The sequence below is a fragment of the Anopheles nili genome, chromosome 2, assembly GCF_943737925.1.
Source record: "Anopheles nili chromosome 2, idAnoNiliSN_F5_01, whole genome shotgun sequence".
In the NCBI taxonomy this organism is placed as follows: Eukaryota; Metazoa; Arthropoda; class Insecta; order Diptera; family Culicidae; genus Anopheles; species Anopheles nili.
Window position 1 is genome coordinate 25684 of NC_071291.1, and position 14669 is coordinate 40352.

Sequence of the window (14669 nt, forward strand, 5' to 3'; positions counted from 1 at the left end):
ACATTTTCTTCGATTTGCAACCTAGGAGTACGGTTTCAGCTCGTGTTTCGCCTTCGAAGCGTACTATAAATTCTTGCTGAAGCTAGTGAAAATGTTGTCCCGTGCAGTGCTTTTGTCAGGTAAATCAATTTAATCCCATTCTTGAAATCATCAAAATTTTTGCCGGTGTTGTGGATTTGGCTGTGGGACGGGCGACTAAGCGCCTCTCTTTTGCGTTTATGTAATCACCGTTCTGTGTCGAAGCACTTGGCACAAATTTATAGTTGAACTTTGTTTGCAAAAGATAAAAATGCTGTGGTGGAGGAGTCGATGTATCTAAATAACGAATTATTATTATCATGTTTGGCAGCCAAGAAGCCAGCAGCGTTGGTGCTCTCTCGTGGTGCTGCCAGCTGCAGTGAAAAGACCGCCGATCGTCCAAAACGGCTTGAACATGGCGGTAAAGTTCGTTTGGGATTTCTACCCGAGGAATGGTTTACTTTCTTCTATAACAAGACCGGTGTCACCGGACCGTACGTGTTTGGAGCTGGCTTAGCAACGTACCTCTGCTCTAAGGAAATTTATATCATGGAGCATGAATACTACAATGGTCTGTCGTTGGCCATTATGGTTGTTTTTGCGGTGAAAAAGTTTGGACCTTCGTTGGCTGCCTATCTCGATAAAGAAGTCGACGTATGTATCAATCTCTTCCGAAAACAATCGTAGGCAATTTTCAACACAATACGAAACTAATAATTCTGTGGGTGGGGATCTATGCTTACAGAAAGTCGAGAACGAATGGAAGGAAAGCCGTGATAATAACATTCAACAGCTAACCCAGGCTATCCAAGATGAGAAGAAAGAGCAATGGCGTGCCGAGGGCCAGACGATGTTGATGCAAGCCAAGAAAGAAAATGTTGCTCTACAGCTGGAGGCTGCTTATCGCGAGCGTGCTATGAATGCGTATCAAGAAGTGAAAAAACGCCTCGACTACCAGGTCGAGCGTCAGAATGTCGATCGTCGCATCTCGCAAAAGCACATGGTGGACTGGATCGTAAACAATGTAGTGAAGTCCATCACTCCCGATCAGGAAAAGGAAAATCTAAACAAGTGTATTGCTGACCTTGGAGCATTGGCCGCTAGAGCTAAGTAAAGGCCCGCCGCTGATGGCGAAGGTCGAGTTTCTCTTGAATTAGTTAAAGGTTTTCGAAAATCGACCATGTCATTCTGGCAATAAAGCAGCGCTAGATCGCGCGTTCACGTACTGTACTGCATGTTGACGAATGAGGATGAATATTGCGTTGATCATTATGCTACACACCCAGCTCATAACTAATAAATTGAAGAAGTATACTCGCATCATTCTTAGCTTAAACTGCCACAAGATAAGTAAATGTTTTGATGCGAGAGCATTTACCAATGGTTATCGCTGCTGATCGTTTGCATAGTGTAACAAAAATGAAACCAGGATTCTGCGTTTAAAAAATGAAGCAAACGTTTGTTGATATTCAAAGTTTAAAATTGGCATATAGATATTACAGAACTTCCATTCGGCGATTGGATAACAACCGTATCATTGTTTTTGCTGGTGGATCTTATCATTGCGTTAGTTGTGACATTATTGTTGATTTGCATTACGGTACAAATCGAAACTACATCATATCTATTGGACAATGGATTATTAGGCATGCTGTTATTCACCATTATTGGAAGTTTTGTACCATTACTACACATGCTCGCAGAAAAAAATGATAGCCATATCCATCAAAGTGCTACAATTTGATAGAAAATTGAAACGATTGCTTTTTGGAATGCAATGCTGTAAAACCGTTATTAGTGGCGGCCCAACATGGCTGGCATGGTCTCGGGTTTTTTAACGATAACAATTACATTCTCTTTAACCATCCCAGCATTTGGTAACACAGCCTTCAATCACCATTCTCTTGATTCACACCAGTGTTGATTGCTTTAATTATTAACGCAACGAACTTCCCACATAACGATTAACAAAACTAGTACATCGTTGCTTGCAAGAAAGCAAGTTAATGAAAATGAACTATTATTTAAGACATTTGATGAACATAATTTATGTTTCCATTTGATTGCCATTTTTATCTAGTTGATAATGGTTTCGCAGATAATGATAATGATTTCTAGTTGATAATGGTTTCTACATATGCGTCGGTAAAAGCGTTATTTTTCTAAACATCTATAATTTATTTAGCGAAGGTATTTTTTTAAATTACAGATCATTGGCTACATCAGCACATATGTCGTAATTTCAATCCAGTTTGATAGTAAAGCATCAGAAAATTCGATTACACGTTAGCGAGGATCAAGTCCTCCACCGAAATGCACGCGTGACCTTCACAACTTTATGTAGCACACAATGGGACGAGCCCCCAACTAAAATAGACACATAATTTCCATTATGTATTTGAACAGGTTTTTGTTATGAACGCAATAGAATACGTCGTAGCCAATAGCGGTTAATTGTAGTGCTATCACATCAATTAGCCAATTGTTTCCCAACATCTAATCCACCAAAAGCTTGCTCGAGAACTTGCAGCAACGATTCATCCTCGTTGGTTCCCGTTCGGGGAGGATCGTCCGGGAAGTATGCGAGAGTGCGCGACTGAATCTGTGCCATTGTCCATTGCGCCAATTTTTGCGCTTCCTTCCGTTTCATTATGATGGCTTTTGAATTACAAATATGACCGCAACACTAAAAACGTTAGGAATTGTGTGAAGAATTTGCTCAGATTTTTTTGCACTTTTCCCTCTCACCAGAAGTAGTCCATATAATGCTCTGAGATTGTCACCATTCAATTTGACGGCCTTGCAGTAGTGTGTTTTAGCCATTTCTATATTTTCAACACCTCCCTGAAATATAAATGTAATCAACACGGTACAAACCCAAAAACAATTGATAAGAAAAAAAACTTTACCATCGTGTAGCGAATGTCCGCCAAACGTTGATGGATAAGATGGCTATGCGGATTGTGCAGCAGCAGCTCTTCCATACAAAATGATGCTTTGGCATATTCGCCCTCTGCCATGTATAGATTGCACAGTTCATGCCAACCCTCTTGGTCGGACATGAATATCTTCATGTACTCGCACAGCTCACGGATGGCCTCGGCCGTGCGACCTTGAGTTTTTAGTATGGCCACTTTACGCTTTCGAGGTGCGGCGTTCGTTTCATCTTTGCGAATTATGTGCTCCAGCTCATCCAGAGCATCGTCGTACCGTTCAAGCGCTTCCAGCAACATTGAGCGGTATTTTTGAACCCGCAGACTACCGGGGAACTCTGCCGACAGAATGCTCACACAGTGTTCCGCCGTCTCGATGCGGTTGCAATCTAGAGCTGCAATAATCACCTGTTCCAGGATCAAATGACGTTCGTTGCCTAGCTTGTTTTGCTTGCCGCTCAACACCGCATCCCACAGCTGCACAACATTGGAGCTCTTTCTTTCGTTGTCATCACGCCACTTTCGGAACAAATTTCTAGCATCTGTCGGAATGAAACAATATAAGAGAGGTTTAATTTTTCAATAACTAAGCGTGCGAATAAGCAGATATCATAGCACTACTAGTAGTCACACTGCCTAAACACATACCTGACCAACTCATTTCAGCTTCATAGTTACAAGACATTCTAGCAACTCACCAAAGCGTCGGCTAAATATTACCGTTGCGTTTTCCAAATAATTTTGGAAGTAATTTCGTACCCTTGCCCCTTCTTATCGTCAAATGAACAAAGCAGACACAATTGTTTTAGAATGATATGGTGTGCTGAAGTCAGTCTATGTAGTTCAATATGGAGAAATGACAGCTTCTTGATGGTTTGCCCAGTTCACGTCATTTTGAATATCGACTGGCTGCGTGCATGCGCGTGTCGGTAGCGGTTGTCGTCCGTGCAACATTAGTCGTCATGTCAAAGTATACACCAGAGTGGAAGACGTTTTTGATGATATTTTATAAGGCAGAGTTTGTTTAAGATTTCGTATTATAGATACAAGTTGTTAAATGTAAGATAAAATTGTAAAAGAGATAGCCAGTAGATCGCATCAAATTTCGTTTTTGTCGTTTACGTCGATCGCATGTTTGACTTATCGAGCGCTGACAGACGATGTCATTAAGCTAGACATTGCGCGCGCATTTAAGCATTTCGTTTCCTGGCTACTGGTCGCAAATTGGTTGTGCTTTCTTAAGGTTTATCAAGCTGAAATGACCGATCAAGATCAACGCCTGGCCGATATTCAACATGAGTATCTCAACTTCTTAGATGATGAGGCAAGTTTATTCATGCGACCTCAAGTTGTATATTAAAAGTAATCCAGTTTCATTCCCCAGCAAGATCAAGGCATGTATATGGCGCACGTTCGTAAGATGATCAACGACAAGCACAAGCGATTGGTCGTCAACATTAATGATGTACGGCGCAAGAACCCAAACCGAGCTACGGCGCTGCTAAACAGTGCGTTCGACGAACAGCTAGCATTTTGTCGCGCGTTGAAAGAATACGTATCAACAATCGATCCAAATTATGCCAAGACGCATCAAGAATTTCACGTCGCTTTTGAGGGTAGCTTTGGCAACAAGCACGTGACGCCACGATCGTTGACATCACGCTTTTTGGGCAATCTTGTGTGCGTCGAGGGCATCGTGACAAAGGTGTCGCTCATTCGTCCAAAAGTAGTTCAGAGTGTCCACTACTGCCCAGCAACTAAGAAAGTCATGGAACGTAGATATACTGATTTGACGTCCTTCGAAGCAGTACCCACAAGTGCGCTTTACCCTACACGGGATGACGATGGTAACTTGCTTGAGACAGAGTTCGGTCTGTCCGTGTATAAAGACCATCAGACGTTGAGCATTCAGGAAATGCCGGAAAAGGCACCAGCAGGTCAGCTTCCCCGCTCAGTCGACGTGGTGTGTGATGACGATCTTGTCGATCGTTGCAAACCGGGCGATCGGGTGCAGATAGTGGGTAACTACCGTTGTTTGCCAGGAAAGCAGGGTGGCTACACGACTGGCACATTTCGTACCGTTCTAATTGCAAATAACGTTGGTCAGCTAAACAAGGACAGCACCTTGTCTGTTAGTGGACAGGAGATAAAAATGTGCAAGAAGCTTGCAAAAAATAATGATATTTTTGATCTACTATCGAAAAGCTTGGCTCCTTCCATCCATGGTCATGAGTACGTCAAGAAAGCTATCCTCTGTTTGCTGTTAGGAGGAATTGAGAAAAATCTTGCTAATGGCACGCGCCTTCGCGGTGATATTAATGTGCTGTTGATTGGTGATCCGAGCGTGGCAAAATCACAACTGTTGCGGTACGTCCTCAATACTGCTCCGCGAGCCATCACCACTACCGGTCGCGGATCGAGTGGTGTTGGGCTGACAGCTGCCGTGACAACAGATCAGGAAACTGGAGAACGACGTCTCGAAGCAGGCGCCATGGTATTGGCCGACCGGGGTGTTGTCTGCATCGATGAGTTTGACAAAATGAGCGATATTGACCGCACTGCCATTCACGAGGTGATGGAGCAGGGTCGTGTCACCATATCGAAGGCTGGTATTCACGCGTCGCTAAATGCACGTTGTTCTGTGCTGGCTGCTGCTAATCCCGTGTACGGGCGAGTAAGTTGTTTGATTAAGCCAGATGTTTGAGGTTTGTTATTTATATCTTCGTATTTTGTTCTCCATGTCCTGTTCCTGCACAGTATGACCAGTACAAAACACCAATGGAAAATATTGGACTTCAGGATTCGTTGCTCTCTCGGTTCGATTTGCTGTTCGTCATGTTGGACGTCATAGATAGTGACCACGATCGCATGATTTCGGATCATGTAGTGCGTATGCATCGCTATCGCAACCCGAAGGAACAGGATGGTTCCGTTTTGCCTATGGGGACCAGTGTTGTGGATGCGTTAACGACCATCGGGCGCTCAACCGATGCGGCTGGCCAGGACGAAGACCAAACGCCTCCACCAATGTACGAACGGTATGATCCCTTGTTGCACGCGTCTTTGCGCCAGCGTACCGATCAGATTCTGTCGGTGGAATTTATGCGCAAATACATACACATTGCTAAATGTTTGAAACCTAAGCTGACCGAGGCGGCTTGTGAGTTGATATCCAACGAATATTCTCGTCTCCGTTCGCAAGACCTGATGGATTCGGCTGGTGTGGCCCGCACGCAACCGGTAACCGCTCGTACGTTGGAGACACTCATTCGTTTGTCAACGGCACACGCTAAAGCCCGCATGGCACGTTACGTGAATGAACAAGACGCCCAGGCCGCGATAGAATTGATCCAGTTTGCATATTTCAAAAAGGTACTTGAGAAAGAGAAAAAAAAGCGTCGCCGTACGGAGCAAGAGGATGGCTTCGCTTCATCGTCAGATGAAGCAGCTGCACACGAAGATAGCATTTCATCGGCGACACGCCATTCTAAACGCACGCGCACAGATCAGAATGACATGGATGATGTTGATACTATGGACGATGAACAACTGGGAATAATACGAACGGATCCAGGGGATTTAACTCGTCGAACTAGCATTGCCACCGGTACTGGCACTAGCGACGAAATGATGGTGGTAGAACCTGAAGGTGAAAGCAACAAGGTAGTAGCAACAATTGACGAGAGGCGTTTAAAGCTATTTCGGCAGGGTGTATTTATGGCATTTAAACACTTCCATGACCAATCAGTGTCACTTGCGAGGCTAACACATCATATCAATGAAAACAGCGGCGAGGAGGCTTTCAATCGTGGCGAAGTTGCAGCAGCCGTAAGCCAAATGACTGAAAGTAACAATATAATGGTTCATGACGATATGGTGTTTTTGATTTGATGGTTTTTTTTCTGCGTGCGTAATGATTTTTCTCAAACAATAAATCTTTAAATATGTCTATTTTAAATAAATATTTTTTTTTATTTACTCGTGTCCATGTGTGTTACATAGACTACTGTCCTTTTCTCCTTATTGTCTGCGAACGGTAGGATAATATGTAGCCTCAAATTTGGGTCTACTTTTAGGACCACCCGGACGTACAGCACGAGGAATGTACTTTAGCGCGTGTTCATCCATCCGACGGGAGTATACATTATCTCCGAATTCAAACGGCCGCCGCTTCGGATCCATGGGACGAGTCTTGTGATCAATCTTGTAAATTTTTTCCCATTGGTACACTTCTGGTACCAGCCGGTGGCGTGGGCGATTTGAAACCAAATGTTGGTAGGCCTGTTGCAAAAATACTCGTCGATTTTCGTCTTCGATTTGGGCGATTGTTGTTTCTTTGGAACAAAGGTGTGGCTTGAGATTAACGGAGAGTCGTTCTCGAGGCTGATTGATGTAAAACATAACCAACTGGGAAAGCACCTCTTTATTGAGGCCGTATATGTTGCCATTTTCATCAATCGATTCGTATAGTGGCATAGCGGTCGTTCCCCAGCACAGATTGTACCGTTTGTTCGTGTTTACTTGATCCGAATGCAGTAGTACAGTATTTAACTGATATGCATAGAAAGACCAATATTTCCCATCCGTAAGCACCGTCTGCGTGGTCAGCGGGTAAGTGATATCGTTGAACACAGAAAAGCCTTGATAGCAAGCCTGGCCCAGTAACCATGCAAAGCTGCTGAGAATTCCTTGTGAATCAAGTAAAGAAGCCGCTTCAGCATTTAGCATATCCGTTCCCGTAGTAGTGGCATGGATTTTACGTGGTGTACACATTCGTTGAAATGATAACAGGCCAAACTCGTGTTCATCTCCGGGCCAAAAGCCCGGCACAGTGGTGGCGTGACGGAAATCCGTCCCATACCCCAAAGCAAGCGGATCGTATCTGTAGTTCGGTACGATATCCGCCATACCGCCATCATCCGGCTGTACATCGAACGCTTCCAGGTCCTTCGAAAGCAATGGTTCAAGCGGATGCCGGTGTCGAACGGCAAGATACGGATTGCCCAAGTACTGAATGTTGCGATCGTAAGGATCGTTTGCATACTCCTTTTGCCATGCTACACCTTGCTTAATTTTGCTTACCAGCTTCGGAGGAGAAATACCACCGAGAAACCAAAATGCCTCATGACGGGGATCAAAATCAGTTTCAGTATGCTGTAAATGGTTGAACTTAGTTGCAAGAGCATTTGTAATGGTTCTGTTGAGTTGTAGTATAAGACTTTTTGTTGCTAGTTCTTGCTGTACGCTGGGGTTAACGTCGCTGTGGCTAACCGCAAAGAGAGCATGTAAATACAGAGTCGAGAATATAAAATAAAATAAAATCAATCTACTATCGCTAAATAAGTCTGCACCCACCTGCGTACTGCAGCAAGTTGCAAAGAAATTGCGTCCTTTAGTGGAGTTTGTATAGATTCAAGAATTTGATTTGCCTCTAGTTTCAATTGATCATAATACAGAGGCAGTCCTTGTTGAAATGAAGTTCTCGTGGCGTACTGTATAAATGGTTTCGTATTGTAAGGGAACTTTTGGTCCGTTAAAATGTGCGATTTGTACCCGTAGTATTTGGGCATGTTGATTTCGAACAGTTTCTCCTCGACCGTACTGAGCCGTGCAATCTTGTTGTGCCATAATTTGAGCTCACGGTTTTTCTTAGCTCGAAATGACAAATCTTGAATGACTGGGTACTGCGGTGGTTGGGAAGACCATTCATCCTCATCACCATGATGTTTGCTTGGAAGAGATCGAGTTACCAGTGAACGATGATGGCGGTAACAAAAAACCCATAAAGCAGAGCGAAAATGTTTTCTCGAAAGCATTTCTTGGTTGCACAATTAAGTTATGATTATGACACTGGAAAGCAATCACTACACTTGTTTTGACGTATAACCCTTTCGAATTCGCACTCTTCAACGCTAGGCAGATGTTATGAAGACCTGATGGTAGGCCATGCTGCGGCCATGTTTAGAACCCTTATTTCAATTTTAATCCTAATTATTTTAAATTATATTGAAAAAAAGGTGCCTTCTGCAATAACAGTAGATTTCAAATGCATTGCCTTAGTTAATAATAGTTATCTTACAAGGGCTAACAACTCTGAAACAAACAAATAAACATATTTTGGTAAAAACTCAATATTCTTCCCCCCCCACCTATTATTGACAGGACCCTGAAAATAGGAACGCTGTCATGTATTCTTCACCCATGGTTTTTAACATGTATAAACAAATGGGTTAGCTCAAATGTGTCTTGTTTACATGATAAAGTTAGATACTGTCGATCAAATTTCATCGTTAATATATTTTTTTCGCTGGTTGTTGATATGGGTAGGGTGTTGTTGGATAGAGGGGGGGGGTTGATATTTTGCATACCCCCCCCCTCACCCCGCAATAACCAATCGTTATTCAAACCAACCAATGCTGTGTGATGAGGGATGTGATTAAATACATGAAAGCTATGGAAAGTTTCCCAAAGACACAAAACTAGATTTGTGAAAAAGCACTTTGCTTTACCGTAAATCATGGGTACGGTTTATACTACAAAAAACTGTCCTTTTCAGTATGCACTATTCTTTATCGGAAGACGGTTTTTTACACAGTTCAGAGATCAACGTGGGTTCCGGTAATCTTGAAATGCTGAGATTTATCCATTCTAAACACGTTTGAATACTGAAAGGCATCGTCAAAATTACATCTGGTTAAAATAAAAACGTAGAAAATTTATTTCTCTAATCAATTTAACTACTGATTTCTTTGTTGTTGCTAGTCATATGATTTAATTTACTAGTCGAATAAAAGTAAACATGACACTTTTGAGCTAATCTATTTGGTTATACATGTCACCAATCCATGGGTAAAATTTTCAGGGTCCTGCCAAAAAATGGGAGGGGGTTAAATACTGAGTTTTTACCCATTTTTTATTTTTGTTTAATTTAATGGCACAAAATATAATCACTCATAGTATATTTGTCACACATATGTTTCGTGCAATATTGTTAGTTCTAAATTAAATTATTGCAATAATAAACATGGTTTAAAAAAAAACACAAATTTTCGAACTCGACAAAACGGCACTCTGTCAATTGAGGATAAATGTACCAAATGTCAAAGTACTTTCTCTTCCACCATCTAATTTTCATAATTACCATGAGTTTGATAGACAGCTTACGACGTAGGACGTTAGTTGACATCGCAATAAGGAAGACTGCTCGCCAAATCCCTAAGGCAACTGGAAAGAAAAAATAGCTTTAAAGAGTTAATTAAATATATATTTCTAGCAAGAGCAAAACGCTACGATATTCGGCGGTTAGTGGTAGCATCCTTGCGACTGCGATCATCGCATAAATCGTAACAATGAGTGTCGATGCATACGTCGATGGCACTGGTGGTACTGGTTCACAGTCGCTAACCTTTGTTGATACAGAAGAAAATTTCTTCGTTGGAGCCGACTCGCAAGGAACCGAGTATGACTTTCGTGATTTCACAATTCCTTCCCAGAGTCAAACGACGCAAGTAGGATCGCAGCTGGATCATTTGGGTGGGGAAAGTCAGGTTAGTGGAATATAAATAAAATATTCAAGCAGCAAATAACGTTACTTGTTCTCCGTGCAGTCAAATAGATTTGGTAGTCGTCTAGGAGTGGATCAAACAAAACTACCCGGTATAACAGTGGCCATCGGTGAACTACAGTTCGAAGAAGATGATGATGAGATTGACCCTGCAGAAAATAAGCATCTTCCTCCCCATGCATGCCGCTACTGCGGTATCCATGAACCGAGCACTGTAGTGATGTGCAATATTTGCAAGAAATGGTTTTGCAATGGGCGTGGAAGCACGTCTGGGTCGCATATTGTGAACCATCTTGTGCGCGCTAAGCACCGTGAGGTTACTCTCCACGCCGATGGTCCTCTTGGCGAGACAATCCTTGAATGTTACTCGTGCGCGGTACGAAATGTGTTTGTGCTTGGTTTTATTCCTGCCAAAAGTGAGTCCGTCGTCGTGCTGTTGTGCAGGTTCGTTTTGGTTTGTTATTGTAGCGTGATTGGTGCAGTAAAACATATTTTTCGGGCATGTTTTATTTTTTGCAGACAACCATGCGCCGCTCAAAACTCTATTAAGGACATGAATTGGGACCAAGAACAGTGGAAGCCCCTAATTGCTGATCGATGCTTTTTGTTTTGGCTCGTAAGGATTCCTACGGAACAAGATCAGTTGCGAGCTCGTAAAGTTTCGGCGGCACAAATCAACAAGTTGGAAGAGTTATGGAAGGAGAATGTGGACGCCACTTTTCAAGACTTAGAGAAACCGGGCATTGACAAGGAACCACAGCAGGTGCAGCTGCGCTATGCCGACGGTTACCAGTACCAAAACACATTCGGGCCGTTGGTTAAGTTGGAGGCAGATTACGACGAAAAGTTGAAGGAAAGCCAAACTCAGGAAAACATTGAAATACGTTGGGATACGGGATTGAATCGGAAAACGATTGCCTATTTCACGTTGGCCAAAAACGACGGTGACATGAGGCTCATGCACGGGGACGAGCTGAAATTGCGGTACGTTGGTGAGGTGCACAAGCCGTGGAGTTGCATCGGACACGTCATCAAAGTACCGGACAACTATGGCGACGATGTTGGACTCGAGCTAAAGCACAACCATCAGGCGCCAATTGAGCGGTCAAGTGCGTTCTCGGTGGATTTCATTTGGAAAGGTACGTCGTTCGAACGCATGCAACAGGCACTGCGCAAGTTTGCAATGGATGCCAAAAGTGTCTCCAACTACATTTATGCACGGTTGCTTGGTAACGTACGGCCTGAAAGCGGGGGGACCGGTGTCGGTGGCGCACAAGAAGTACTGTTTCGGCTAAGCCTTCCAAAGCACTTTAGTGCCCCCAATCTGCCAGATCTCAACCGATCACAGGTGTACGCCGTGCGGCATGCCCTCCAGCGTCCGCTGAGCCTCATACAGGGCCCTCCTGGCACGGGTAAAACAGTTACTTCAGCAACAATTGTGTATCAGTTGGCACGGCTTAATAGCGGACCGATTTTGGTGTGTGCGCCAAGCAACACGGCTGTCGATCAGCTGACAGAAAAAATTCATCGAACCAATCTGAAGGTGGTACGCGTTTGTGCTCGATCGCGTGAAGCGATCGACTCGCCAGTGAGTTTTCTTGCTTTGCACAATCAGATTCGTAATATGGCACAAAACTCGGAGCTGAAAAAACTGCAGCAACTGAAGGACGAAACAGGTGAGCTTAGCCTTGCTGATGAGAGACGGTACCGTTCACTAAAAAAGCAAGCCGAACGCGAGCTGCTAGAGGCAGCTGACGTAATTTGCTGCACCTGTGTTGGCGCGGGTGACGTACGACTTCAGCGCATCAAGTTCGCCTCCATTCTCATCGATGAATCGATGCAATCGACCGAACCCGAGTGCATGGTACCGGTGGTGTTGGGAGCCCGTCAGCTTATTCTGGTTGGCGACCACTGTCAGCTGGGACCGGTGGTTATGTGCAAGAAAGCTGCCAAGGCGGGCCTTTCGCAAAGTCTATTCGAGCGGCTCGTAGCGCTAGGTATTCGCCCATTCCGACTGGAGGTGCAGTACCGGATGCATCCAGAACTGTCGCAATTTCCATCGAACTTTTTCTACGAGGGCAGTCTGCAGAACGGAGTGTGTGCGGACGAACGCAAGCTAAAGGTGGACTTCCCGTGGCCCTCGTTAGACTGTCCAATGTTTTTCCTCGTCACTCAGGGCCAGGAGGAAATTGCGGGATCTGGTACATCGTATCTTAACCGTACGGAGGCATCGAATGTAGAAAAAATCACGACGCGGTTCCTCAAGGCTGGCATAAAACCAGAGCAAATTGGGATCATTACGCCGTACGAAGGCCAGAGGGCTTATCTGGTGCAGTACATGCAGTACCAGGGTTCGTTGCACTCGAAGCTTTATCAGGAGATCGAGATTGCAAGTGTGGATGCGTTTCAGGGGCGTGAGAAAGACATCATTATTATGTCTTGTGTCCGAGCAAACGAACACCAAGGCATTGGTTTCCTAAACGATCCTCGCCGATTGAACGTCGCACTGACCAGAGCTAAGTACGGCATCATCATTGTGGGCAATCCAAAGGTACTTGCAAAGCAGGAGCTTTGGAATCATTTGCTTAATTTCTACAAGGACAAAAGAGTGCTGGTGGAAGGGTCGCTAAATAATCTGAAGGAATCGTTGATTCAGTTTACGAAACCGAAAAAGATCATCAACACACTCAACCCGGGATCACACTTTATGACGAATGCGATGTACGATGCGAAGCAGGCATTGGGTGGTGTCTCCTCGGGTCCTCTGACTGCATATGGCAGCATGAGTGCATATCATCATCAAACAGTGGATATGTCTAGCGTTGGAGCCACATCGGTTGATGCGTTTATGCGAAAAGCGCACGATCCTATCGGGTACATATCACCGCAACGTGCAAATACCGTGCATGCCACTAACATGCCAGTCCCGGTGGGAATGTTTATAAATATGTCAAACGCTCCGCCACGTTTCCACCAACAACAGCAACAAGCCGCCATTCAGGCAGCAAAACAGACACGACGCCCGGTTGTGGGCAAAATGTTAGGTAGCGGAACTCCAGGATCAGTTGGTGCTATTGTGGGTGGAACAGGATATCAAGCTGGAAAACCAAGCCGGCCGCGACCGATAGGTCCACCAAGTCAAACTGGAGGAAGTTTAATATTGACGCAGCAAGGCATGTCGCAAAATATGTCTCAGCCGGGCTTTAGTCTGTCGCAACAACCGGAGTTTTTGCAGGATTACATGGGTGAATATCAGTCGCAGATGGACAATATCCTATCGCAAGAATCAAATTTCCAGAGTCAATCCGAAACTGCTCCGGGAGATGGATTGGCGTTTGAGTTTCATTCGAGTGCACAATTTTCTCAGCCATACTGATGCCATGTGTGCGGAATTACTAAATGTATGCATGCTTTTGTGAACGCATAAATTCCCGTCATATCGATTCGAAACGATTGCATCGAACCCATCTGGCGTTTGTCGCCCGGTACGATTACCCAGGTACCATACTTTCGTTGTGAATTGTTTTGCATATTAACAACGGGAGACTGTCGGAGTGTATCGTGAATAGTACCCAAGATGAATAAGAAAGGGTTCAATTGTGAGCTAAACATTGTACAGGCAGTATAGTGTGATTGGCTTTTTTATGATGAGCAGTAATATAGTAAGCAAGAATGCCGGATGGAACAGAGTTTCAAGAATATTGAAGAAATTTCTTTTTATTTTGGTATTCAATTGGCTGAGAAATATAGGAAGAAACAATAAAACGTCCGTGATGATTCTTTTTCTGTATTAATTATTGATAATATTATTGCTTAACCACACTGAGATATAATCGCAATTATCGCTAAGGTTGAATCTTCAAACTTTGCTCGTGTCGATTGGATGAAGTCCGCCTACAGATGCACTAAACCATAATTTTAGCAGAAGAAAAATATGCAAAAACAATGCTTTTTGTACGACACTAACGTTGCTCTCACACGGCGTTTCTGTTCCAACTACTGGAAATGTCGATTATCCAGATCTCAGTTATTGCTTATGTAGTTTTTGATGAACAGTATACTTAGTATTCGTAATCTACTTCAGAAAATTATAATATGTGGTGTTTATAGCAGGACGCGATATGTCTAGTGTAATAGAGGCTACTGCTGATAAT

The 14669-nt window shown here is 43.8% G+C and overlaps 5 protein-coding genes across 5 annotated transcripts; 3 read left to right on the forward strand and 2 right to left on the reverse strand.

Annotated features, from left to right (window-relative positions):
* LOC128720569 (ATP synthase subunit b, mitochondrial) lies at nucleotides 1-1263 on the forward strand. Its single transcript, XM_053814243.1, has 3 exons — nucleotides 1-119; nucleotides 350-672; nucleotides 764-1263. The coding sequence occupies exons 1-3, from the start codon at nucleotides 92-94 to the stop codon at nucleotides 1130-1132; spliced, it is 720 nt and encodes a 239-aa protein (XP_053670218.1). The 5' UTR covers nucleotides 1-91; the 3' UTR covers nucleotides 1133-1263.
* Nucleotides 1264-2194: 931 nt separating this feature from the next.
* Nucleotides 2195-3723, reverse strand: LOC128720568 (ER membrane protein complex subunit 2-like). The gene is made up of 4 exons (XM_053814242.1): nucleotides 3600-3723; nucleotides 2928-3493; nucleotides 2767-2862; nucleotides 2195-2704 (listed from the first exon to the last, which is right to left on the reverse strand). Exons 1-4 carry the CDS (start codon nucleotides 3634-3636, stop codon nucleotides 2489-2491), a joined length of 915 nt encoding a protein of 304 aa, XP_053670217.1. The 5' UTR covers nucleotides 3637-3723; the 3' UTR covers nucleotides 2195-2488.
* Nucleotides 3724-4209: 486 nt separating this feature from the next.
* On the forward strand, nucleotides 4210-6842 carry LOC128721666 (DNA replication licensing factor Mcm3). Its single transcript, XM_053815445.1, has 3 exons — nucleotides 4210-4275; nucleotides 4336-5625; nucleotides 5709-6842. Exons 1-3 carry the CDS (start codon nucleotides 4210-4212, stop codon nucleotides 6840-6842), a joined length of 2490 nt encoding a protein of 829 aa, XP_053671420.1.
* Nucleotides 6843-6939: 97 nt separating this feature from the next.
* Nucleotides 6940-8767, reverse strand: LOC128720954 (28S ribosomal protein S30, mitochondrial). The gene is made up of 2 exons (XM_053814655.1): nucleotides 8307-8767; nucleotides 6940-8217 (listed from the first exon to the last, which is right to left on the reverse strand). The coding sequence occupies exons 1-2, from the start codon at nucleotides 8765-8767 to the stop codon at nucleotides 6972-6974; spliced, it is 1707 nt and encodes a 568-aa protein (XP_053670630.1). The 3' UTR covers nucleotides 6940-6971.
* Nucleotides 8768-10300: 1533 nt separating this feature from the next.
* LOC128721665 (regulator of nonsense transcripts 1 homolog) lies at nucleotides 10301-14467 on the forward strand. Its single transcript, XM_053815444.1, has 3 exons — nucleotides 10301-10498; nucleotides 10559-10959; nucleotides 11035-14467. Exons 1-3 carry the CDS (start codon nucleotides 10301-10303, stop codon nucleotides 13889-13891), a joined length of 3456 nt encoding a protein of 1151 aa, XP_053671419.1. The 3' UTR covers nucleotides 13892-14467.
* Nucleotides 14468-14669: the final 202 nt, after the last annotated feature.